This window comes from Mytilus galloprovincialis, chromosome 10, assembly GCF_965363235.1.
Source record: "Mytilus galloprovincialis chromosome 10, xbMytGall1.hap1.1, whole genome shotgun sequence".
Taxonomy (NCBI): domain Eukaryota; kingdom Metazoa; phylum Mollusca; class Bivalvia; order Mytilida; family Mytilidae; genus Mytilus; species Mytilus galloprovincialis.
The window spans coordinates 88060393-88088315 of record NC_134847.1 but is presented as its reverse complement, the minus strand read 5'-3'; the positions used below and the strand labels follow the sequence as shown (position 1 = coordinate 88088315).

General features: G+C 32.0%; 2 protein-coding genes and 1 pseudogene across 2 annotated transcripts; all 3 read right to left on the bottom strand.

Moving 5' to 3' along the window:
- Positions 1-120: 120 nt before the first annotated feature.
- Positions 121-27923, bottom strand: LOC143048693 (uncharacterized). The gene is made up of 7 exons (XM_076222501.1): positions 27782-27923; positions 12975-13114; positions 10235-11160; positions 8833-9651; positions 6170-6372; positions 5167-5235; positions 121-264 (listed from the first exon to the last, which is right to left on the bottom strand). Exons 1-7 carry the CDS (start codon positions 27872-27874, stop codon positions 142-144), a joined length of 2373 nt encoding a protein of 790 aa, XP_076078616.1. The 5' UTR covers positions 27875-27923; the 3' UTR covers positions 121-141.
- On the bottom strand, positions 16172-25903 carry LOC143048811 (uncharacterized; annotated as a pseudogene).
- Positions 20878-22209, bottom strand: LOC143048812 (uncharacterized). The gene is given in 2 exon segments (XM_076222680.1): positions 20878-22009; positions 22012-22209. Coding segments are annotated over 2 exon segments (696 nt in total). The 3' UTR covers positions 20878-21511.

Here is a 27923-nt window from a genome sequence, read left to right as displayed (position 1 = left end):
AGGTCTTCTACCTTTCTGAAATATAAAGCTTGAAGAAGTTAGTTAATGCAGCCACTGCTTGCTCACTATCTATGACTTGCTTTCTGCAACAGCAGTTGTTTGCACAACAAAACACATAAATTCTACATTAAAATTATTTTATTAAATAAGAGTATGTATCTGTCTTAACTTTTTGTAAATGTCTAGTATTGTTCTCCTACCAACATCTGATGAACCAGTAGTAACATTATCCTCCTCCACCTGCTGTAGCTCATTCATTAATTCCTGGAACAAATCATAGAACTATAATACTCAGTTAATTAACAACAGAAAAATATACAACCAATATCATATAACTATAATACTCGGTTACTTAGTAACAGAAAAATATACAACCAATATCATATAACTATAATACTCAGTTACTTAGCAACAGAAAAATATATACAACCAATATCATATAACTATAGTACTCAGTTACTTAGCAACAGAAAAATATACAACCATAACCATGAAAAAATATATTGGGAATGTGTCCCAGACACAGATGAAGCCCAAACTTGCCTATCATATAATGTTTATTTAGGAACATAACTGAAAAAAGTTAAAATGATGCCACTAAAACTCAAACTTGAAATATTTGTATCAACATTTGGTTGAGGATAACTTAAGTTGGAGAATACAAACGAAAAATTCAGCAATTGTTCCATTTGTAAAGGGCATAACTCGAGAATGGTTAAAGTGACACCACCAAAATTCAAACTTGATCTGTGTTTTGTGGTAATAAGCATAGTGTATAAGTGTCATAACATTTGGTTGAGGCAAACAAATTAAGAGAACAGAAACCAACTTTGACACGTACAGACAGATATATACAGATGGATAAAACTTTTAAAATAAGTTCTCTGCTAGGGAGGGGGCATAAAATAAAAATTGCAATAAAAACAATACTTGGCTGCTGAGAAGCAGCAAATACCAGTTTTTAAGTCTCGTTTGGCACAGCCAGGAATTGAACCCTTTACCCCTACCCCAAGTCATGAATTTATTATTTTGTTTTGCATTGATGTCATATTTATACTATTTTCTGTATACTTGTGTAGACCATAAAAGCAATCTTTCATTATGTATTCCTAATTAATTAATAGTACCAGATGTAACCAAAAGGAGACCTGATTTGAGGAGCTGTAATAAAGGTCCTATCACAGTCGCTAAATCGTGTGACCTTTCTGTGGAAATTATTGAGGGTATCACATGTATCATTAGCCCAATAGTCAGAGCTTTTATGCAGGACAATATAAATTTCATTAACTTTCTGGGGCCTGGGTGGCCGAGTGGTCTAAGTAGTTACTACTGTTATCACTAGCTAGTCAACACAATGGTTGTGAGTTTGAACCCTGATCATGCTTGTGCGCTCGACTCCAATCTTAATTGACTAGGATTGTCAGTTTTCCTATTGCAGATTAGTGGGTTTCTACAGGCACTCTGGCTTCCTCCACCAGTAAAAACTGGCCCAAACAAGATAGCCCAAAAGCGGTGCTTAAAAGTGATATTAAAATACAAATAATCAAAATAAAATCAAAATCATAAACTTTCTGTGTAATAGTTAAAAAACACTAAGGTTCCAGCACTCTAATGCAAAGTTGACCTTAGATCGCTTTGGTCCCTTTTCTGACATTTAAATGTAGCTCCTCATGTATATATATATATCCTATTTTGGCAATTTGTAAAGTTTGGGTAATTGTTATTAATCCAACCACAAGACACTTGCTAAAGTTTGGGTAATTGTTATTAATCTAACCACAAGACACTTGCTTAAGTTTGGCAATTGTTATTGATGTAAGCACAAGACACTTGCTGAAGATTGGCAATTGTTTTTGATGTAAGCACAAGACACTTGCTGAAGTTTGGGTAATTGTTATTGATCTCACCACAAGACACTTGCTGAAATTTGGCAATTGTTTTTGATGTAACCACAAGACACTTGCTGAAGTTTGACAATTTTTTTGATGTAACCACAAGACACTTGCAGAAATTTAGCAATTTTTTAGGATGTAAGCACAAGACACTTGCTGAAGTTTGGCAATTGTTATGGATGTAACCACAAGACACTTGCTGAAGTTTGTCAATTGTTATGGATGAAACCACAAGACACTTGCTGAAGTTTGGGCATTTGTTATTGATGTAACCACAAGACACTTGCTTTAGTTTGGGTAATTATACGACCGCAAAAATTTTAATTTTTTGGTCGTATATTGCTATCACGTTGGCGTCGTCGTCCTGCGTCGTCGTCATCGTCCGAATACTTTTAGTTTTCGCACTCTAACTTTAGTAAAAGTGAATAGAAATCAATGAAATTTTAACACAATGTTTATGACCACAAAAGGAAGGTTGGGATTGATTTTGGGAGTTTTGTTCCCAACATTTTAGGAATTAGTGGCCAAAAAGGGCCCAAATAAGCATTTTCTTAGTTTTCGCACTATAACTTTAGTTTAAGTGAATAGAAATCTATGAAATTTTGACACAAGGTTTATGATCACAAAAGGAAGGTTGGGATTGATTTTGGGAGTTTTGGTTCCAACAGTTTAGGAATTAAGGGCCCAAATAAGCATTATTCTTGGTTTTCGCACAATAACTTTAGTATAAGTAAATAGAAATCAATGAAATTTTAACACAAGGTTTATGACCACAAAAGGAAGGTTGGGATTGATTTTTGGAGTTGAGGTCACAACAGTTTATGAATTAGGGGCCAAAAAGGGGCCCAAATAAGCATTATTTTTGGTTTTTGCACCATAACTTTAGTAAAAGTAAATAGAAATCTATGAAATTTAAACACAAGGTTTATGACCATAAAAGGAAGGTTGGGTTTGATTTTGGGAGTTTTGGTCCTAACAGTTTAGGAATAAGGGGCCCAAAGGGTCCAAAATTGAACTTTGTGTGATTTCATCAAAAATTGAATAATTGGGGTTCTTTGATATGCCGAATCTAACTATGTATGTAGATTCTTAATTTTTGGTCCCGTTTTCAAATTGGTCTACATTAAGGTCCAAAGGGTCAAAAATTAAACTTAGTTTGATTTTAACAAAAATTGAATCCTTGGGGTTCTTTGATATGCTGAATTTAAAAATGTACTTAGATTTTTAATTATTGGCCTAGTTTTCAAGTTGGTCCAAATGGGGGTTCAAAATTAAACTTTGTTTGATTTCATCAAAAATTGAATAAATGGGTTCTTTGATATGCCAAATCTAACTGTGTATGTAGATTTTTAATTTTTGGTCCAGTTTTCAAATTGGTCTACATTAAGGTCCAAAGGGTCCAAAATTAAACTAAGTTTGATTTTAACAAAAATTAAATTCTTGGGCTTATTTGATATGCTTTATCTAAATATGTACTTTGATTTTTGATTATGGGCCCAGTTTTCAAGTTGGTCCAAATCAGGATTCCATATCAAGTATTGTGCAATAGCAAGAAATTTTCAATTGCACAGTATTGCACAATAGCAAGAAATATCTAATTGTACAATATTGTGCAATAGCAATTAATTTTCAATTGGAGTTATCTTTCTTTGTATAGAATAGTAGTTGATAATATATGTTGGAAATTTGCCAGACATGACTATGATGTCATTTTCTATTTTTATTTGCCAATAACTTTATGTAAATAACTTCATTGGAAATTTGCCAATATAAAATGTTGCTGATGAAGTTTTTTTTATTGTTTTATACAATAAACAATGTATATTCACTTTTACTACCAACCAATCTTTACCATTCAGTGATAACAAGCACTTTATTTTACATTTTAATATTTTATGATGTATTTAAAAAAGTAGTTATTGTTGCAAACTCCATTAGAAATTTGAATTGATATCAGTTTTGGAAAAAGGGAAACGGGGATGTGAAAAAAAAGGGGGGGGGGGGGGGGGGGGGGGGTTTAAATTTTTCTCATTTCAGATTTCATAAATAAAAAGAAAATTTCTTCAAACATTTTTTTGAGAGGATTAATATTCAACAGCATAGTGAATTGCTCAAAGGCAAAAAAAACTTTTAAGTTCATTAGACCACATTCATTCTGTGTCAGAAACCTATGCTGTGTCAACTATTTAATTTTAGATTTAAAAAGTTGGAAGAAGATATCTTTTATTGATTTGTAAAATCTTGACATTTGTTTTGTGTAAAAAAAAAACATGTAATGTCAAAAATTTGATCACAATCCAAATTCAGAGCTGTATCACGCTTGAATGTTTTGTCCATACTTGCCCCAACTGTTCAGGGTTCGACCTCTGCGGTCGTATAAAGCTGCGCCCTGCAGAGCACCTGGTTTTTATTGATGTAACCACAAGACACTTGCAGAAATTTAGAAATTTTTTAGGATGTAAGCACAAGACACTTGCAGAAATTTAGCAATTTTTTAGGATGTAAGCACAAGACACTTGCAGAAATTTAGAAATTTTTTAGGATGTAAGCACAAGACACTTGCAGAAATTTAGAATTTTTTTAGGATGTAACCACAAGACACTTGCAGAAATTTAGAAATTTTTCAGGATGTAAGCACAAGACACTTGCAGAAATTTAGAAATTTTTTAGGATGTAAGCACAAGACAATTGCAGAAATTTAGAAATTTTTTAGGATGTAAGCACAAGACACTTGCAGAAATTTAGAAATTTTTTAGAATGTAAGCACAAGACACTTGCAGAAATTTAGAAATTTTTTAGGATGTTAGCACAAGACACTTGCAGAAATTTAGCAATTTTTTAGGATGTAAGCACAAGACACTTGCAGAAATTTAGCAATTTTTTAGGATGTAAGCACAAGACACTTGCAGAAATTTAGCAATTTTTTAGGATGTAAGCACAAGACACTTGCAGAAATTTAGAAATTTTTTAGGATGTAACCACAAGACACTTGCAGAAATTTAGAAATTTTTTAGGATGTAACCACAAGACACTTGCTGAAGTTTGGGCATTTGTTATTGATGTAACCACAAGACACTTGCTGAAGTTTGGGCATTTGTTATTGATGTAACCACAAGACACTTGCTGAAGTTTGGGCATTTGTTATTGATGTAACCACAAGACATTTACTCTAAATTGGCAATCTTAACCGGTTAGACCGACAAAATTGCTGTACTTGTAATTAATAGACATTAACAATACACACATGACACCTGTAGTAATTTAGCAGTCTTACCTGATGAAGTTTTAACTTTGTTTGAATTGAAGTCATGGTGAAACTGTTTTCTTTATTCTTGTCAAGACCCTAAAATAAGAAGAAAACATTTTGATGTAAAACAACATAGCATTTTAAATACTTATTTTGTATGAATATTCTAACAAATGCACTTATTTGGTAACGATTGCAGAAACCTACTAATATATCGTTATTTGAAAGTTGTGCCTTTCCAGTACTGATTTGTATCACGGTATATGTTTTTCGTGTGTGTTTTGTTTACTTTCTGATTAAGATTAAAAAGGCAGGGAGCTCAGATCATAAAAAGTATTTTAAACCTGCCATTTTATCATGTGTCTGTCAGAGCCTCATTGGTTGTTGGTGTATGTCATATCTTAATATCTATTGTGTACATGCATTTGGAGAAGTGAGTGTTAATAGCACTTTGGTTTCTATTAATTTTTTTCACAAGGTTTAAAGATTATAAACTGTCCCTCTTTAGTATCTTTGGCCCCTCTTTTTTAACAGTTATAAATTAACAGAGCTTGACATTAACCACTATTCATTGTTGATGAATGTATGTTATCCTTAAATCATCCAATAGTATGTTCTGTTGTTGGGGTGCTGTTATGCTAACAAATACCCCATGTCTCCTTGCGTTCATTATAAGAATTATAAGTTTATAGACAAAACTAGGAGTGAGGGAGATTTATGCAACCTTCTTTAAAAGAAAGGAGATCACAATGGCCTCACACTTTCAACTATGTTTAGATATGCTTACCGGTAAGTGGAGCTTCTTACATAATTTTCAATAGCTAGTTACAAATCTAGGACCAAACTTCTTCTACTGGTCTATGATTACCTGAAACCTGTCTAATATGGCCAGTCTGATGGCTGTACACTGGTAGGTATGTGGATTGAAGGGAAAAAACTCTACAATTATCTGTAACCTGTCAAATATGGCCAGTCTGATGGCTGTACACTGGTAGGTCTGTGTACTGAAGGGTGAAAACTCTATAATTACCTGTAACCTGTCTAATATGGCCAGTCTGATGGCTGTACACAGTGGCAGGTCTGTGGATTGAAGGGAGATAACTATTTGGTCCTCTATACTGACATCAACATGGACTTTACTCCCACCACATACTGATAATGTTAACGCTTTATCACTGATATCAGAAATCTGGTTAGAGTCCTTCAGAAGATATCTCAATATGGCAGGTTCATCTACAACAAATATTATAATGTTATATTGATATCAGAAATCTGGTTACTGTCCTGGAGAAGATATCTCAATTTGGCAGGATCATCTACAACAGATATTATAATGTTATATTGATATCAGAAATCTGGTTACTGTCCTGGAGGAGATATCTCAATTTGGCAGGATCATCTACAACAGATATTATAATGTTATATTGATATCAGAAATCTGGTTAGAGTCCTGGAGAAGATATCTCAATATGGCAGGTTCATCTACAACAAATATTATAATGTTATATTGATATCAGAAATCTGGTTACTGTCCTGGAGGAGATATCTCAATTTGGCAGGATCATCTACAACAGATATTATAATGTTATATTGATATCAGAAATCTGGTTACTGTCCTGGAGAAAATACTCAATTTGGCAGCTTCATCTACAACTTATATTATAATATTATATTGATATGAGCAAATCAGCCTTAATAGGGATAAATCAGCATGTGCAATACTAATGACATTGTCCTATCAAATAAAAATAAGGAGTTAATATTTTTCAACAGGGCCAATATGGAAAAAGCTGTATTGGCCCATTGGCTAATACGGGGCATTCACTTCTGGTTTCAATTTTCTTACACCTTAGGTTGTTTAACAGTTCATTTTGAATGTATTGTTATGCATAAAATACATATGAATTCATATACTTGATATTTGCCAGATAAAATAAATTGTAATAAAAAAATGTAGCATAATAAGTAGTTGGACCAGAATTCAGAAATTACATCTGACAATCATGATGTTGACAAAAAATCCATGGACAACCTATAAATGAAATTCTTCTTTATGTTCAACTTCTTAGAAAGAAGCATACATTTGTGTTAATGTCCTTTTTTTTGTTGAACTAATAGGGGAAATATCGGTAATATCGGAATAAAAAAAGAACTAATTTACAGGAATCGCTTAAATTTTAAAATTATTTAATTTATGTACAGCTTATTCGAAAACAACAATAAAAAAATATAGGTCACCGATGAGTTAAAACAGATATTTCAATTTTAATGCCAAACAAGAGGCTGTCACAACAACAGCAAACCGGATTTATTAACATTTATTTGTGTCCTGGCAATATCACAAGAACCATAACTGATGAACGGTGAAAGTAAAAATCGTCAATATCAAATGTGACCTCCATTTTGTCATTAGTATCATCATATTAAAATTTGAAAGAGCTTAGGTTAAATGGTTTATGAGTAAATGCAACAACATGAATGGAAAAGCCATTTTTTTTTTCTTTCAAGAACCATAACTCCTGAACGGCAAAAGTCAAAATTGACATTATTGAACTTGACCTCCATTTTGCCATCAGTAACAACATTTTAAAATTTGAAAAGCTTTGGTTGAACAGTTCATGAGTAAATGCATGGACACGACTGGAAACGCCATTTTTCAATCTTTCAAGAACCATAACTCCTGAACGGTAAAAGTCAAAATCGTCATTCTTGAACTTGACCTCCATTTTGTCATCAGTAACAACATATTAAAATTTGGGAAGCTTTGGTTGAACAGTTCATGCGTAAATGCATGGACACGACTGGAAACACCATTTTTCAATCTTCCAAGAACCATAACTCCGAAACCGTTAAAGTCAAAATCATCATTCTTGAACTTGACCTTCATTTTGTTGTCAGTAACAACATAGTAAAATTTTAAAAGCTTTGGATGAACGGTTCATGAGTAAATGCACGGACAACATTTGATTGCCGCCCGACCGCCCGCCCTACATCCCCAAATCAATAACCGACATTTTTGTCACAAAAATCCGGTTAAAAATGGCATTTTTGAACCAAAGGGAGATAATTTGGAGCTTTTTCAATGATATCTACATTTTAAAAGTCACCTGGGGCCAAAACATTGATTTTTTGGAATGATTTTTGTACCATATGATAAAGTAACAACTACTTAAGGTAATAAATAAAATTTGTAATGAAAAATTAATGTTTATTTTTTTTTCTGAAAATCTTATACCCGCGAGCCTCCTTAATTCAGAGCTTGTCAAGACTCCAAACATTGCCAAACTTCTGGTTATTTATATTGTAAGAATTCATTATCACAAAATTTTTAAAACTAAAATAATAGTGATAACTTTACATTTCTTAATAGCATCATTTCAAAAATCATGTACCATAACTCCACACCTATTTACTTGTTTGTGACATGTAACCATGTACTACTTGTCATCAAATTCTACTTAATACAAACACTATCAAGGGTTTGTCAGGTGATGCAGAAACTGCTACCTCATGTAAAAGTACCTGCATTCCCCTTTTTTTTATTTTGGTGGATTTTTTGTTGTTGTTTAGTCTAGTTTTTGGTTATCAAAATTTGTATTTAAAGTCTTTATTCTTTTGGATGAGGAGTTGCCTGTCTTTTTCCTTGTACTTAAGAAATCTTAAAACATTTTCCTATAAATAAAAACAAGTTACCTTTTCCTAATCTTCTGATATCTCTGAGGTTCAATATATCTAGTGGTTTATGTACGAGTAATGTAACTGGATCATGAATAATTTCACCACTATTTTCAGCATTCAGAAGACACTTTGCTATTGGTCGACTTAAAGCCAAGTCTCTCACTACCTTTTTATGATCAAATACTGGTTCATTCATAAACTTTTTTTGGTGTTTTTCATCCCCAATAAAATAAATGATGTCTAAAATTTTTGAAGTTAAAATCACTGGTAAAATTACAGAGCAATCAGTATTGTTAATCATGTCCCTTGGAATTTCCAACTGAAACTGAATTTGCACCTCATAAGGGAGATGAACATTCTGATCAGGTAAAACAGTTGAGATTGCAATGCACTCATTTAGTTTTAATCCTTTATGCAGATTAAACAAGACTGACTTTGTTAAACTTGATTCTATATGCTTCACTGACATAAGAAGGTTCCAATCTGATGAAAAGTAAACATTACTACAATTAGTTAATTCATAGTTCAATTCAAACTCTAAAGACTGTGGTAAATATCGCAGAGTAAATTTGTGTTTAAAAAGTTGATCACTCCCTTCAATACATATTAAAAAGTTAGCAACACTAAGTTGGCTGATAAAAGTGTGATGAGATTTTTCTAACGCAGTCAATTTTTCTTTTTCTATATGACATTTTTCCAGGTTAACTAAAACATCTTTGATCTGCTGTCCTGGGTTATCTTCCCCTGAATGTTGTGTATTTTTCTCAATCTTTGCTGGACTAACAACACAACATTGACCAGATTTTGTTTGGTAGAACAAAAGACAAGGAGTACCTAAAACGTAAAATTATACTAATCAGATTATATACATACATGTAGTACATTGAAAACAAAAATTAAATATATATATATATACATTATATAGGCAGATGTGGTATGAGTTCCAATGAGACAACTCTCCATCTGAGTCACAATTTGTAAAAGTAAAACATTATAGGTCAAAGTACAGTCTTCAACATGTAGCCTTTCAAACATGAACATCCCATCACATGTTCGTGTGTTCAGTATTTATCTTTTGTATATCTGAATGTTTCTTGTCATTTGGTAAGTTTGGTTTTGTAACGAGATCATTCATCATTTGGATAATCTATGTAAAATTATTTCAAAAATTTGTAAGACTATGACTGGTATAGAAGTTTTGCATTACTGCATAAATTTATTTGACTTTAGAGACATTTGTTTGCTGTTCAACATTTCACAACTGACAAGTTAGAAGGACCCTTCAGGCTAATTCCTGTGAAAGATGCAGCAACAAATATGTTTGTCTACTGATGTGTTTCTGTAATAAAATTCGATCCTTGACTAAAAACATATTGACAAAAACGATAAATACCAGGTATAATGTTATTATTTTTACCTTCCACTAAAGACTGATCTTGCACTGTAACCACATGTTGTACATTACAAATCCCTAAACTTTGTTGATTCACAATATGTGCAGTTACTGTGCCAGTTTTATTATCACATTCAGCACAAATTTCACTTTCAATCAGATCTCTGCAGTTAGAATGGTACAGTGTGTTTGTAAAGATACTAAAACATTCTACAGGCCCTGGTATAGTAATAGGTATAAACTGTGCTCCATTGTTACTCCACGAGGAGATCAGAATACATTTTCCATCATTTGTTACCAAAAACAAACCATCCTGATTTTTAATTTCTTTTTCTGTATTTTCTTCATTTCTATTCTCTTCTTCCCATCTTGTGGGAAACCATATCTTGTCAATTCCAAGAACTTGTTTACTTGTGTGGCAAAATAAAGTCAATTTATGGAACACTGTTTCCGTCATTTCATCATCTATTGATTTGATAGGTGCATAAAAAACAGACCCAAATGGAGGACAAAACAGAATAACTGCTGAATTCATTAATGCAAGTTCACTACCTAGCAATGATTTGAACAGGTTCCTAGAAATCCTTAAACAGTCACTGGACTTAACATGTAGATTTTCTGATTCAGCAACCATATAAAATACCTTAGAAGACTGTGGCACATTGCTGTTGGTGTTTGGAAAGTTTAACACAAATTTTCTCCTTAAGGTTAATGTATATTGACCAGAATGTGAATGAATTGAATGTAGATCCAGTTCATTATAGTCTTCATGATGACAAACTGTCAACAAATTGTAACCATAGAGACAAATGGATGTGATATAACCTTGACCAAAGTTGTGGACTAAATCAGCTGATTTCAAAACATACACCTGTTCTGTTGCTACAGAAAGTTCAAGGTCATTGGCTGTAAGTAAATCTTGGAAAATGTCATCTTCTTCTGAAAGACTTCTGAAAATAATATCAAATGAAGTTACATGTAAAAGCATAGTAAATGTCACCTTCTTCTAAAAGACTACTAATGTACAATGTAACTCAAATAAATGTATGACAGCAACTATTTATGCTCTACAACTCATCACTACCAAGCTACTGACAGAATATGAAGATATAATATCAGTCAGAGCTTTGACCTACACAAGTCTTTTTTGTTTATGACTTACAGAAGTCAAAAAAGGTATTTATTATAAAAATGTGTCTTCATTTTCAGACTTATTTAGATAGAAAATGACAGATTTGTTAAGGTCTATTTAGTAATATGTTTATGAAAAGATTTTATTGGATTGGTGGCCAAAGTGCACCACCTATAACATCATAAACCTGTCTGAGAGTTCACAAGGACCTGAGCTATCTATATTAAATTCTCTTTTATTTTTCTCATTTTGTGTGGGTATAGATGGTTGCATTGTAAAGGAAGTAAACAGGCTTTCATGCATATTTTTCTTTAGTTCTATTAAAGTCAAAGCATTGTCTTTCAATGTTGTAATAATTTCATGTTGATGCTAGATTTTTTTCATGTGCATGGGATTTGATGTTGACCATTTTTGGTAACTTATCGACTTTTAGGAGTCAATATTTGCAACATTTTAATTCAGGTCACTGTCAAATATTTCTTGTTAACATTTATTGACAAATTGAAGTCAAAATTTGTCTTAAATTAAAGGGAGACAAATCTTGAAAGCTACAAATTTAGACCTCTATGAGTCATAAGCAGATTTAGACTTATATATTTCTTAGCTCTGACTGAATAGTGGAGAGAGAAGTGACAGAAAACTTTGAAGTTTATTCAATATGAAAAAAAATAAAAGGATTTGTGAACATGTACATGTCTGACCTATCTGAAAAGTGCTAAATAAATTGAACTCATCACTGTCATTAGCTGCTGATAAAAAGAGGAAGTTCAATAGATGACAATACAGACATATTGACATGGTGTATGTAATATGTAACCCTCCTAAATTCTGGTTATAATAAATGATGAAGGTAAATCCAGAACAGCACTTTGGACGCATGAAATTTATAACGGTTGTGACCATTTATTTTCATCATTAAAGGGTAAGGAAACATCTGATTATCTTGATTGAAAAAGAAAGTAAGTACATTAGTCTACTAACAAAAATAATGTAGATTTTAACATTTTGGCTCTTTTATATTTTCTCCATCCATATGAACTTTAAATATTAAACAATGTTGTGTCTTTTTGTCTGTGTTTGATAGGTTGATTGACCATGTTGACAGAAAAAACATCAGGAAACTAGATACTCTAGATCTATTCAAGTTTGTATGAAATTGATCAACTAATTTCAGAGGAATAGATTTCTGAAATCTAAATAAAGCGGCAGTTTTTACAATTCTTTTCTTGTTGTGAAAACTCAGCTCTACTTATAATGACTTATAGGACAAACTAACTGCAGGTTTCATTGGCAGTGGTCACAAATTAATTATTCAAGTCTTAATATAAAAAAGGCTATTCTTTTTCTGTGAGAATATAAACAAATTAAAACAAAACAACCTAATAGAATCAAACATTATTACTGTCAGTATATTATTATCAGTGACCTTTTGCCCGATTCTATAATATAAACTATTAAATAATTTATTCTATTAAAACATGAGTAAAGAAAAATAATGCAATGTTCGTAAAAATCTATGCCAAAACAAATTTCTTGAAGGTATATATATATATATATATATATATATATCACCCTGTTTGTAAGGTTGAAAATCTGATATAGAAATGGATTCAGTAAAGGGAAATAACTTACTTTTGCTGCTGACTAAAAATTTGTTGTCTGCTGACCCTGAACAAATGACCGTCTGAGGTCAAACAATACAATGTCCAGTCATCTAAGACAACACTTGTTACACTGAAATCTTTAATGTAACCACTAGCCCTTATGATGGCCTGAAAGTACAAAAACAATTCATAAGGATCACAATAATCTACTGGCTTTAATTAAATAAAACCACAAGCCAGAAAGTGAAAAAAAGGTTCATTGGGATAAAATCATCTACTGGCTTCATTTAAACATCACTACATTTAGAAGTCATTATGATGGCGTGTAAGTACAAAACAGTTCATAAGGATAAAATCATCTTCCATCTTCAGTTAAAAATACATTTAACCACAAGCCCTTATGATGGCCTGAAGCACATTTCATTAGAATCAAATCATCAACCGGCTTCATTCTTAAGTAAAATACATGTTAGTCCATTTAAAACATCTAGACGGAATAAAAACATTAAATATGATGACTCGTGTAGGGAAAATGTAAAAAAAAATATGGGTTCATGCACTCTTTTTTTCGGTATACTCATTTTAAATATACCCATATATGGCATGGTTGTGAAAAGCTAGAGAAACAGGTTTCTTATAAAAAAGGATGCACAATACATTTACAGTGTACAAATATTTTTATTGGTGGCAAAACAAGTAGAATACATATCAGTGTTACATTTTTCAATATTTTTTTCTTTAAAACCAATCAACAAATTGTGTTATTTTAGCAGTTTAGTTAAAATTTGGAAAAGTACGGGAAAACTCATGATTTCTTGTTATTTTCTTAAAATAAACATCTTTGTAATAAATACATCCCCGCAATATTTTCAGAATATCTTCCTCATACATTTGTCCTTAATTTCCAAGAAAAAAAATGTATCATCATGCGCTTTATTTTTAGCTACAAAGCTGAAAACAACCAAATGTACGGGAAAATGCCTGATTTTTCTCTATTTTCTTAGAATAAACATTTATTTTATAAATACAACTTCACAAACTTTTCAGAAAATCTTATTCATACATTTCCAAGAAAAAAAAATATACCACCATGCGCTTTATTTACAAATGGATGCCAAAAACAAAACAAAAAGTACAGAAATGTTTGATTTTTCTCTATTTTCTTAAAATATACCTTTTGATTTTATTTCAATTTTAAAAAAATGTCACAAAATCTTTCAAATGCATTTTCCCTAAAATTTGAAAAAGAAAAAAAGATCATCATGTGCTATTTTTTTTTAAGCTAGAACTAAAATAACACAAAAAGTGAAGGAAAATCTATAATTATTCATGTATTCTCCACTGCATGTATCCATTTCAAAGTTTGTTACATCAACTTGTTATAATTTTTATCAGCAAAGGCAACCAAATTTTCTAACTATCTGGAAGAACATGCATAAAACAGTGTCACAAGAGTGCATACAATGAATTCCATACACCTAATAAGAAAAAAAATATTGCTTATAGTATCTGAAGATTGGAAATTCCTGAAAATTTCACATGATCAATGAATTGTGAAATAGAAGTCATGGTCAGCTGACAGGCGTCCGACACACAATAATCCTTCAAATGAATGTAGACCAAATATCATTAACCTATTATGAAGAATATTGAAAAACAGGCCTAATCACGTAATTTTAACGTTTGGACCATGCAAATGAGGTCATGGTTGGGTGACATGTGTACACAAGACTGACAAGTACACATCTGGATGAATCAGTTGACTAAGTATCATTGGCCTACCATATATGGTTACTGAGGAAACAGACTTTATCACAAAAACTTAACTTTGTCACTCCTTAAAATTTAAGACATGGTCAGTTACAGATGTCAGACTGACATGTTCACCTCCAATTGATTGCATAGATCAAATAGCATTGACCTACCATGTAAAGTTAATAATAAACAGAACTTATAACAATAACTTAATCTTGTCTCCATCCAAGTCATAATTTATATAAGTAAACTATTAGGGGTAAAAGTACAGTCTTCAACTAGGAGCCTTAGCTGACACCAAACAGCATGGTCTGATTAAGTCAATATACTTGTATGAAAAGCATAAACACTTTCAAGGTAAATTAATAATAAATTGACCCAATATAATTGCACAAGATTCAATAACAATGCACGGATCACAACACCATAATGAGGGTTAACTGGGTATGAAGAAAATGACAGATATTCCAAGTAAATATTCAAGCCATAACAAATAAAAATTTTAAACTAACAGTTTTGCTAAAATTGCAAAAACTGGTCGTTCTGTATTGGTATAGTTTTCAGATCATTCATTTGCATAACTACTTTAAGGCGATAAAAAGTTTCGGCTTCAAAAGTACACATAATCATTTACTTTATATAGAAAATTTGTCCATATAATGTTCCACAAATAATACTTGATTTCAAAGTAAAATCATTTTCTAAAATTTCATTCTGATTGATATATGGTATTTTCATAAATTGATTTGAATGAGAAGAGTGGTATAGCAAATATTGAATTCCCTTACAAAATGTTAACAAAAAAGCTTCTCTACATTTTTTCAAAAAAATCAGATACACTTGAAATAATTTTAGATGATTTTGTAACTCTAACAGATGATCCACACTTTTCTGTAAAACTATATTTAATTCCAGATATACCATTTCTTGTAAAAGCTAACTTTAAATGTCAGATAAAAATTAAGCCCACTCTTAGCTATGACAGTGGCTGTTCTTAAGGTTATGACTTTAGTATTAATAAGTAATTTCAATGATGGAAGATTTTGATGTAGTTTTTTCAAACAAGAATATTGATACAAAATACAATTTTTTGAATAAAAAGCAGTTTTCATTTGACATGTATTATGAATTTTTTCTTTGACAAGCTTTTGCAATGCAGTTACATCCTCCTCAGCATTGTGAGCACCATAAGTAAAATCAAGAAGTGTTAAACATAATTTAGATTGAGAGTATGAATGCAGACCTGGATATACATTTTTAAACAATTTCAAAGTATCAACAAAACCTAAAATATTGCTTTCAAATCTAGAAAGTAAATTACAATTATCTAAAGCATTATACAACACAGGACAGTCATAATTGAAAATATTGTGTCCAAATAGAACATTTTTTTCAGATTTTTCTAAAAATTGGATAAACTTAATAAGACCTGCTTTTATGTTTAATGCTGGCACAATTTCATTATGAAACAAGAATGTGTCCCAAGTACACGGATGCCCCACTCGCACTATCATTTTCTATGTTCAGTGGACCGTAAAATTGGGGTCAAAACTTTAATTTGGAATTAAAATTAGAAAGATCATATCATAGGGAACATGTGTACTAAGTTTCAAGTTGATTAGACTTCAACTTCTTCAAAAACTACCTTGACCAAAAACTTTAACCTGAAGCGAACAGACGCACAGATGGACGGACGAACGGAGGCACAGACCAGAAAACATAATGCCCCTCTACTATCGTAGGTGGGGCATAAAAATAAAGAATTGTTTTGAAAAGTTAATCCTGTTATTTCTGCTGCTTTTGAGGTAATTTCACAAGATGGCAACACATATGTAGAAAACATTTCTTCTCCTCTAATCGCTGATAGCTGAGTAATATGTGATGTTCGACCTGTAAAAAAATCAAAGAATAAATTTAGATGATTGATTTCTTGTCATTAAATAAGTGAAAAACAAATAAGTGGGTCAGTGAGTTTAATGCTTATATCTGATAATCCTGTTCCCAACCTTTAATAGAAAATGACCTGCCACTGTATATATAAAACTCTGGTGTTAACAGGAAGTACATGTCAAACGAACATAAAATCGTTTAATATGTTTCGTAATTAGTGAGCTGAATATTAACAATTTCAAAATAATAAAAAAGAATCTAGAATGAATTTTTATTACTTTCAAATTAAATAAAGAGCAAATGTTTGTTACCGTCAACTGTCTTGTATAATAAAAAATACATCTGTATTTTATCAAGAGTGAAATATAATTTCTTTGTTTTTTAATCCTAACTTCTAATTTTTGTAGTTTTCCAGATAGTATATCAAAACGTTAATGATGCAAAAAGGCAAAATCGCAACAAATGATCGATACAATGTGATGGCTTAAAACTTACTGAGACCTGTAGCTTCAATATCAAAATATATTTGAGTATATTCTGTTGCATCTTTCAAGCACATGGCATTATTTTCAGGTTTTGATGATGGAGGTGGTATTTCCTTTATATCTTCTTCCTTCAAATCACAAAGGGCTGCATTTGATTTATAAGTTGTACCTTCTCTTATCTCACACGCAGATGTTTTCTGATTCCTGAAATTCAAAGAAAAACAAATGGTTAATTTCAAAATATGAATTTACTTTGCTTGATGCTCTTCCGGTATATATGTACTGAATGCTTGTGTCATATGGGCTACTTGAGCTTGTTGTTAGATGTTGGATTACATTGTATTGAAGTCAGTGTTCTCCTTTTTTCACTCAGATAAGATGGGTGTTTTGAAAACAAGAGGCTCTCAAGAGCCTGAATCGCTCACCTATTTTTCAGAGAAGATTTTTAAATGTAAGCAAACTTGATGGACTAATTGCGAAAATCGTCTTTAAAGGGCAATAACTCCTTAAGGGGTCAATTAACAATTTGGTCATATATACATGTATAGTAAATTTGTGTAGATCTTACTTGGCTGAACATTATTGCTGTTTACAAATTATACCTATTTATAATAATCAAAATAATAACAAACCAGATGCTCCGAAGGGCGCAGCTTTATACGACCGCAGAGGTTGAACCCTGAACGGTTGGGGCAAGTATGGACACAACATTCAAGCTGGATACAGCTCTAAATTTGGATTGTGATTAAATAGTTGACACAGCATAGGTTTCTGACACAGAATGAATGTGGTCTAATGAACTTAAAATTTTTTTTTGCCTTTGAGCAATTCACTATGCTGTTGAATATTAATCCTCTTAAAAAAATGTTTGAAGAAATCTTCTTTTTATTTATGAAATCTGAAATGAGAAAAATTTACCCCCCCTCCCCCATTTTTTTTTCACATCCCCCTTTCCCTTTTTAAACTGATCTCAATTCAAATTTCTAATGGAGTTTGCAACAATAACTACTCATTTAAATACATCATAAAATATTAAAATGTAACAAAAGGTGCTTGTTATCACTGAATGGTAAAGATTGTTTTAATTTATCAGTTGGTAGTAAAAGTGAATATACATTGTATATTGTATAAAACAATGATTTAAGTTGACTCAACTACTATTCTGGACAAAGAAAGATAACTCCAATCAATTGAAAATTTCTTGCTATTACACAATATTGTGCAATTAGATATTTCTGGCTATTGCGCAATACTGTGCAATTGAAAATATTTGCTATTGCACAATACTGTGCAATTGAAGATTTCTTGCTATTGTGCAATACTGAGCAATTGAAAATTTCTTGCTATTGCACAATACTGTGCAATTGAAGATTTCTTGCTATTGCTGAATACTGTGCAATTGAAAATTTCTTGCTATTGCACAATACTTAATATAATAATTTTGGATCCTGATTTGAACCAACTTGAAAACTGGGCCCATAAACAAAAATCTAAGTACATGTTTAGATTCAGCATATCAAAAAAGCCCAAGAATTCAATTTTTGTTAAATCAAATTTAGTTTAATTTTGGACCCTTTGGACTTTAATGTAGACCAATTTGAAAACGGAACCAAAAATTAAGAATCTACATACACAGTTAGATTTGGTATATCAAAGAACCCCAATTATTCAATTTTTGATGAAATCAAACAAAGTTTAATTTTGGACCCTGATTTGGACCAACTTGAAAACTGGGCCAATAATCAAAAATCTAAGTACATTTTTAGATTCAACATATTAAAGAACCCCAAGGATTCAATTTTTGTTAAAATCAAACTAAGTTTAATTTTGGACCCTTTGGACCCTAATGTAGACCAATTTGAAAACGGGACCAAAAATTAAGAATCTACATACACAGTTAGATTTGGCATAACAAAGAACCCCAATTATTCAATTTTTGATGAAATCAAACAAAGTTCAATTTTGGACCCTTTGGGCCCCTTATTCCTAAACTGTTGGGACCAAAACTCCAAAAATCAAACCCAACCTTCCTTTTATGGTCATAAACCTTGTGTTTAAATTTCATAGATTTCTATTTACTTATACTTAAGTTATGGTGCGAAAACCAAGAATAATGCTTATTTGGGCCCCTTTTTGGCCCCTAATTCCTAAACTGTTGGGACCTCAACTCCCAAAATCAATCCCAACCTTCCTTTTGTGGTCATAAACCTTGTGTTTAAATTTCACTGATTTCTATTTACTTATACCAAAGTTATTGTGCGAAAACCAGGAATAATGCTTATTTGGGCCCTTTTTTGGCCCCTAATTCCTAAACTGTTAGAACCAAAACTCCCAAAATCAATCCCAAACTTCCTTTTGTGGTCATAAACCTTGTGTCAAAATTTCATAGATTTCTATTCACTTAAACTAAAGTTATAGTGCGAAAACCAAGAAAATGCTTATTTGGGCCCTTTTTGGCCCCTAATTCCTAAAATGTTGGGACCAAAACTCCCAAAATCAATCCCAACCTTCCTTTTGTGGTCATAAACCTTGTGTCAAAATTTTATCGATTTCTATTCACTTTTACTAAAGTTAGAGTGCGAAAACAAAAAGTATTCGGACGACGACGACGACGACGCCAACGTGATAGCAATATATGATGAAAAATTAAAATTTTTGCTATCGTATAAAAACTGCAAAATTTGGTTAAAACTACCAATTGAGCAGCAGTAACCAAACAATGATTTGTTCGATTCGTCTGAAATTTCATGGCTGATAGATCTTGACCAATTGAACAATTATCTCACATTTGCTCTGAAAGCTTTAGTTTCTGAGATATAAGCCAAAAACTGCATTTGGCCCCTATGTTCTATTTTTAGCTGACTATGCTGTATGGGCTTTGCTCATTGTTGAAGGCTGTAGGCTGACCTATGGTTGTTAATGTCTGTGTCATTTTGGTCTCTTGTGGATAGTGGTCTCATTGGCAATCATACCACACCTTCTTTTTTATATTAGTAGTAAATAAGTTGCAAGACGGGTCACAATTTTATTAATTCCTTTTAAAATTTGTTAAAACTGAAATGCAAGTCCATATCAACATGAATTTTGATGTTTATGGACAATTGGTAGAGCGCAACATTTTAAACCCTTTTGCTTAGTCAGATTTTTTCATTCATAATGTTTTTCAAAATAAAAGACAAAACTTGCACTTTTATCCTATGTTCTATTTTTAGCCATGGGGGTCATGTTTGTTAGTAGGTGGGGTCAACCGACACACTTATTTAAAACAAAATATCCCATAATGATTGTTGCTAAGTTTGGTCGAGTAGTTTCAAAGAAGAAGATTTTGTAAAAGTTAATGAACACATAGTAATTAGAAAAACTCACTTGGCTCACGGGGCCAGGTGAGCTAAAAACCACAATAGTGTGCTGAAGAAAATTAAGGCTTAATTACCGGTTTGATTTTAAAGTAATTCTGCGTAGTTTTGCTGCTTTGGTAGTGGCAACAGCTCTCCTCTTTCTAGCCTGAAGATCTCTGAGGGTAGCTAACTTCTGGGTATATATCCCAGGAGATAGACCTGTTGATACAGTTACCTGCAATGAAATTGATATTAAAGAAATAAGAATAAAAGTTATTTTGATTCTCAAAAACAATGCAGGTTTTACATTTGATTCCAGAAGATGACAAAATTACTAGAAACATAGTTGATTTACTATACATGCACACTTATATACTGTATGTCTCTAAAAATGAAATGAGACTTTTGATTATAAAAGAGACAGATAGCAATAGATCGTTTCTTTATTTTAATTATTTGGCATTATCATTTATGGATATACATGTGCTGTCATTCAATAGGACTGTTCAAGATTAAACACATGGGTGTGTGAGTGGTAGGGAGGTTGGGGATATAAGGGGCACTTTATTAAGACCATGACATTTTTTTTTTAATTTCACATACAATTCTTACATAATTGTTATTAAGAAAACACAGCCTACCAAAACAAATTGTTTTGAGTGCAGCCTTTATCCTCCTTTATAAGTTAAAATTTAGAACAGCCCTATTTTTGATTATTAGTAATGAATAAAAAACTAAAATAGGTGAGACGGTATCCATCATTTCATGCAAAATTAAACTCTCCCTCAAAAAGGGATTATATGTGTATAAAGTACACCATAAAATTTGGTCTCTAAAATTTGTAACAGTGTAATAATATAACAAATTTCTGAAAACATAAAACTTGTGAATCATAAAACTGAACATGCAGTCTGATAACCCATTTGTACATGTAAATATTTTTTTACTCTCAGAAGATAACAAAATTCATAAAATACTAGCATCACTACATGTAGTTATCTATCCCTTGAAAACTTGTTCTGAGAATTTCTGACAAGTAAATAACATAAAGTTTTAAACCCATGAATAAAAAAATAATTATTTGTACAAGTGGGATATCACTGACAGGCAACACACTTCCTTACATCTACCGTGTATTGGTGACCCTTGTTTTTCTGTGCTACGGCAGCAGCTATACGGTAGCCTAAACTTCCAGAACCACCATAAAACCTATTCTTTGGTGCTTTAGCTGCAACACTTTTGTTAAAGCTCTCATTGCTCTGGGTGCTTCCTAGATTAGCAAGATTTTCTTGATTTTTTCTGTATTTCTCTAATAAAATTGTAAGTGAAGTTTGAAAAGATTTGTCATGTAAAGGTTTACCATATGGCAATGACCTATATTTCAGACCAGGCTCCTCAATAAACCTACACCAACTGACATTGCAATCACTGTGGTCTCCGAAAGGATGCTTTGACAGTGCATCTAAATTTTGTTTAATTTCTTCTGGTTTGCCTTTGCCTTTAGCTATGAGGTAGTTGAAGCATTTAATCAGGTAGTTAATAACTTTTTGAGAGAGACAGGAATGTTTTTTTCTTTAATCATATAAACTGGAACTGAAAGGTTTTTAATGTGGTTGCTGTCTGAGAGTTTCTTTATTCTTGGATCAACTTTAGCCCTAAGTCTTGCTATAGTAGTGGTATCTTCGTCTCCAATAATGGCTGTGATTTTTGCCCCTTTTCTATACTGTCGGTGACCATTTCTTCCACCATGTCCGGTTCCATGGCCTTTGCACTCCCAGTAAAGTTCTTTCTGCATGTATGTTTTCTTACTATCTTACCTTCATGTTCAGCTTTCTGGCATATTCTACAGGACTTTGATCTCCACTTGTAACCCAAAATCTTCCCGGTTTTGGAACCTATCATTGAGCAATGCCCTGTTAAATAAAAATGAATGTCTCTATAAACACAGATGCTTCAGCTGGTGAAACAGAAAAGGGACATAACTTAAGAAGGTAAAAGTGATACCACTGAACTGCAAGCTTGTCTTAGATGCCTGATTTTTTGTATTAGTTGATGTTGGCCTAGAATCAGCTGTCAGTAACTGTGCGTTCTTTCAGATCAGTACTTAATGTCTTTTTGTTGTTGGGATATACAAGTACCTGGCCACCTCCACTCTATGGTTTTGTTTGATTTATTTCTATGTATACATCTGATGAGTTAAGCCTTTTTCAACTGATTTTTTTAGTTTGTTATCATGTTGTACTGTTACATCACTGACAACAGATGGAGGGTCGGTAATCCCTTACATGTTTAACAATGCCATATTCTGTATGTACTATGTGTCTGACCAAATGCAGGTGTCTGTAATTTTGTGGTTGTAGTTTTTTGATGTGTTACATATATATTTTTTTTCTTATTTGAATTGTTTCACATTTTATAGCTGACTATGCTGTATGGACTTTGCTCATTGTTGAAGGCCATACAGGGACCTATATTTTTTAATTTCTGTCTCCTTTGGTCTATTGTGGATCTCGTTTGCAATCATACGAATCTTGTTTATTATATTGATCTGTGGTTAGTTGAAATAAACATTGTATTAAAATGCGAAAAACTCATATGTTAACTAAATATTGGACAGACCAATATAAAGACAGACGGTCATGGGTAACACCTAATGCTTTAAGCAATAATATTGGCAGGCAGAAATAATTGGAAACATTACTTTTTTTATCAATATACTGATCATATCATACATTTCATTCACCTACAACTAGCATAGTTGGAAAGAAATAGTTGTAACACTATCAAAGTTACAGTAGATTACTACTACATGTAATTATACAACTATACACTGTCCCGCCAGGTCAAATAAATACAAAAGTAATACTTTTACATTTCTACATTTATATTGTATCCAGGAAAAACTTAAATATAGATCTTTAATTTTTTCAGTCAATATTTAATTACCAGTCAGACTGTTGTATGCTCTACCACTTCCTCTTGTTTGCCAGACAGCATCAACTGAGACAGTTAGGTCATCTGTTCCATCACATCTGAAGTAGAAAATACATGTTTAACACATATATATATACAAAAGTAAAGAAATCATGAAAGTTGGTACAATTAATAAAGAGAAGGGATACATGATATTTAAGAAAAATCATCTGAAAATAATTTCATATATATATTTATTTTAAACATTCATAACCAAGCCAAGGGCAGTTAAGCAATAAATTCAAATAGTCAGCATGTAAATATTCTTAATAAACTGTAAACCGATATATTGTTGCAAGCAATTTATTTTCATAACATTTATAGTGGATAGAAAAATAAAGCAGTTAAAAATAAAGCAATTAAAAATTGATCAATCATTACAAATATGTATAAGATTTATGTTCATAAAAAATCATTCTTTTATTAAAACATTAAATTTGTCATTTCTTACTCATTATTTAAAGCAATTTCTTTTGTCATCCACTCTTTGATAGACTCCTCTGCAACATGCTCAATCACCCCTCCAGTTTCTCTTTGTCTTTCATCCAACATGGAATGGCTGACTGTTGGAATATTGAGCTCTGCTAAAATTCCTTCACTTGCTGCTCCCCAAGTCCTACATGAATCATAGCTAGAAGAATAACATAAAATAAATGGTTATTACTTAATTTGGAGGTAATTTCATATTTGATTGGTCCAGATTTTAATCTTAATGCTCAATACACAAAATTATCTACTCAAAACTTGATTATGTTGCTACAGAATACAATAAAAAAGTTCAGGTATTGTGCTTTTAATAGGATACATACTTCCACCACATAGTGGGATAATGATGTTTAAATCTAAAATGATAATTAATTATGAGGTTGCATCCTACATTTTATCCCAATAATCACTGTGATCACTCTAAAATATTACTAAGTGCATGATGTGTGCTGAGTTGTTCTGTTGACACTACATGTATTTGTATTGCATATGCATATATCAGTAATTCAATGTTTACTTATTTTGATTTATATCATGGAATATACAATGTAAAAAAAATATTTTTTGTACCTACAAATGTAGCATGCCTAGTGTTAGAGATATTTTGTTTAATGATATAAGTTCACTTCTGTACTACAATGTAGTAGTAGTACTCTGAATAACAAATTTATTATCTGCATCGATATCATGGATGGCAAATACATGTATACCCCCAAACCCCATTTTATTTAATGACACTGAAGCATACATGTACATGTTAATATTGAGTCACTTATAGGGTCTTTGCATCGGAACTAAACACATTTATTCTAAAAACAGTTGTTGGCATGACACGGGTTATGTTCTTCTCATATGTTATGATGGTATGATACTAAACCCCTAACGGGAAGGATTGTGCCTGATGTTCATATGATGAAATCATAATCTTTCAGTCAGTTTAATTGAAGTCTGGAGCTGGCATGTCAGTTAACTGCTAGTAGTCTGTTGTTATTTATGTATTATTGTCATTTTGTTTATTTTCTTTGGTTACATCTTCTGACATCAGACTCGGACTTCTCTTGAACTGAATTTTAATGTGCGTATTGTTATGCGTTTACTTTTCTACATTGGTTAGAGGTATAGGGGGAGGGTTGAGATCTCACAAACATGTTTAACCCCGCCGCATTTTTGCACCTGTCCCAAGTCAGGAGCCTCTGGCCTTTGTTAGTCTTGTATTATTTTAATTTTAGTTTCTTGTGTACAATTTGGAAATTAGTATGGCGTTCATTATCACTGGACTAGTATATATTTGTTTAGGGGCCAGCTGAGGGACGCCTCCGGGTGCGGGAAATTCTCGCTACATTGAAGACCTGTTGGTGACCCTCTGCTGTTGTTTTTTATTTGGTCGGGTTGTTGTCTCTTTGACACATTCCCCATTTCCATTCTCAATTTTACATGTATTACCTGACTTGTAAATATGATATTACCATGATTACCAAGCTATCAAGGTAGTTTTTTTTTTGTACACACCTAGGGATAAAAGGTGTTATATATATGAGGATGGTAAAGGGGTGCTTGCATGGTAATAAAATATAAAATAATTTCTGTTATTCATGAATGTTGCTAGAAAAATAAAGACTTTGACCTTTATAGGAAGTAACTATTTATCAAAAAACAAAATTCTATCACTTTTTTACTTGACGATCTCTGGTTAGTGTTAGAAATTTATTTGAAAATATATACCAAGCACGCAATTAAGCATTTGAAAATCATGATATACATTAAATTAAATTAGCAGAACACATTGAATGAGGCACGTCTTGCAGGACTGAATGTGAAATAAAAAACAGTGATCACGTTGCAAGAAAATAACCCTTTAGCATGTTTAACACCCCTTAAATATACCCCTTTTTCTTGTACATGTTTACTACAACTAAATGTTTACCTGCTGCTAATTTGGAGTTGACATCCCATACTTTTCCATGTCTTTTTCCTGTGGGGACTACAATGTAAGTTGGTGAAGAGACATGCTGTGTTGGCACAGAATATCTTTAAAATCGCAGCTAGACCGTGAGAGGTTATGGTACTGCAGTTTTGCAAAGAAAGGGGAAGACCACATTTCTTGCAAGCTGCTAGACCATCAGCCAAAACTCCCAATTCTACAACCCTACGACCTACTCTCCATTATGAAAAATCTGCGGTTACGTTACTGCCGTCAATTTCAATTATCTCCTCGTGAACACAGTTAGATATATCTGGAGATGACAGCTTAGTCCCTGCAGCGTATGGATGGTCCTGAACAAATGTTGTGTCAAATAATTTTGAAGTCTCCCTGTCCCATCGTCTTCTTTGAGCTTCAGATACTGCCTCCGATTTTCGCTGCTGTTTTACAGATTTAAAACCCAGCGTACGCTTAGCCATTACTGATTATAAATGTATATAAAAAGTAAAACGTATAAAGATGTATAAAAGCGATCTTAAAGGTTAAAAATGTGTATAAAAAGATTTTTCAATATAAACATCTGCAGCCGACACCTTTGTTTACAATCAACTGGAAACGGAAATCGTGTATTTTTAGTTAAAACAATTTCTTATCGCGGAAATTCTTTTGCTTTAAATAATTTTTTTATTGATTAATAACAACCAATTCATATTTAAAACAAATCATATGAAATATTTATTTGCTTTTATATTACGACTACACCCCATTTACGGTGCGCCAACTTTGCCAAAAACATGACCAGTGAACATCCTTAATAGCCTCGTCTTATTGATTTACCATGGTTAATCAAAAATGTATTAATTTACTTAAGAAATTAGTTATCAAGGCTATGCATTTAGTTTCTGCGCAAAGTCTCAAGAGTTCCCTAGAGCCCACTATAAATGAAATAATTTTACAAATAACAAACATATGTTATTACAGATTTAGAAAATTTTAGGAAGAAAATCTGTCATAACACACACAAGTTATTTTCTGTAATAACCCTATAGAGTTATATCTCTGACTGATAAAGGGGAAAGTTCATGATTTTTAAATTATTACCCAAATAAGTTCATTATAACATAACATACATATTTAGGAACTTTTATCAACATGATCAAAGCAGACATGGCGGATTAAAAATTATAACAAAAAGTGTCATTCCTTTTAGCATATATAGTAAATTTGAAATACCATCTTGTTTCTAAAAATTAAAGAATCACATCCATTACATAATCTATAAGAAAACCACTTCGAATGAGAGTGAGACAGCATCCCATTCAAGAAATATAGCATCACATTACCATGATGCTAAAAAGCCCTGGGGAGAACACTGTTTCCATTTGTGAACAGTTTTGATTTTTAATTTTTAGTGATTTTTCTGAATGATATTATCATGATTATGAACAGCTTGCATATGGCTTGTGACAAAATTGATAGGTGTTTGGAATCTTTCCACCTTTCTTTTAATACAAGTCTCAGTGACAAATCAAATGGTCTTCAGTTGATCATCAATAGAAAAATATAGAAAATAGAAAAAAGAAAAAAAAGCTTCAATTTAGAATAAAGAACTGAAGCTATGTATATATTTTGTAGGTATTGAGAGACAGACACTTTTTCATATGAAATAATAGACTTCTATGAAGGATACTTTTAATATCACCATGATCACATCTGTGAACACGATTCCATAGGTAAATATCTTTTGGAAGACATTTCATAATAAAATTATGTGCATGAGCAACATAATTTTGACGAACAGACCCAGATTTGAAATAAACAGATTGTGTTTTAGAGTAAGACATTAAACCAGTTGTGAACAGTTTTGATGTTGCCAAATAATAAATCAATTTTTATTGTAAATGTAGTAGTCAGAGTAAACATCACAGGTGAAACAATGATCGTAGTAGTTTTCAGGTTTTTATTGTGTATTTCTGATCTATTCCACCTTTTTAATTTCGTTTTCATAAACATGGATTGTTATATGATTAGAACTAAATAAGAAAGAACATTTTGTCTTGTCCAAATCCAATGTTTTCATTTCACCAATGTTGAAATTCCCGGGGATTATCTCCCCTCTATTATAAAAC

Bases quoted from the DNA above. Each gene is read 5' to 3' on its own strand.
- LOC143048693 (XM_076222501.1), bottom strand. From the start codon at position 27,874: ATGAAAACATTGGATTTGGACAAGACAAAATGTTCTTTCTTATTTAGT. The intron at 9,652-10,234 runs GTAAAAATAATA...TTTACGTTTTAG, and splicing joins AGATCAGTCTTTAGTGGAAG to GTACTCCTTGTCTTTTGTTC. The intron at 5,236-6,169 runs GTAATTATAGAG...TTCTTATTTTAG, and splicing joins CCATATTAGACAGGTTACAG to GGTCTTGACAAGAATAAAGA.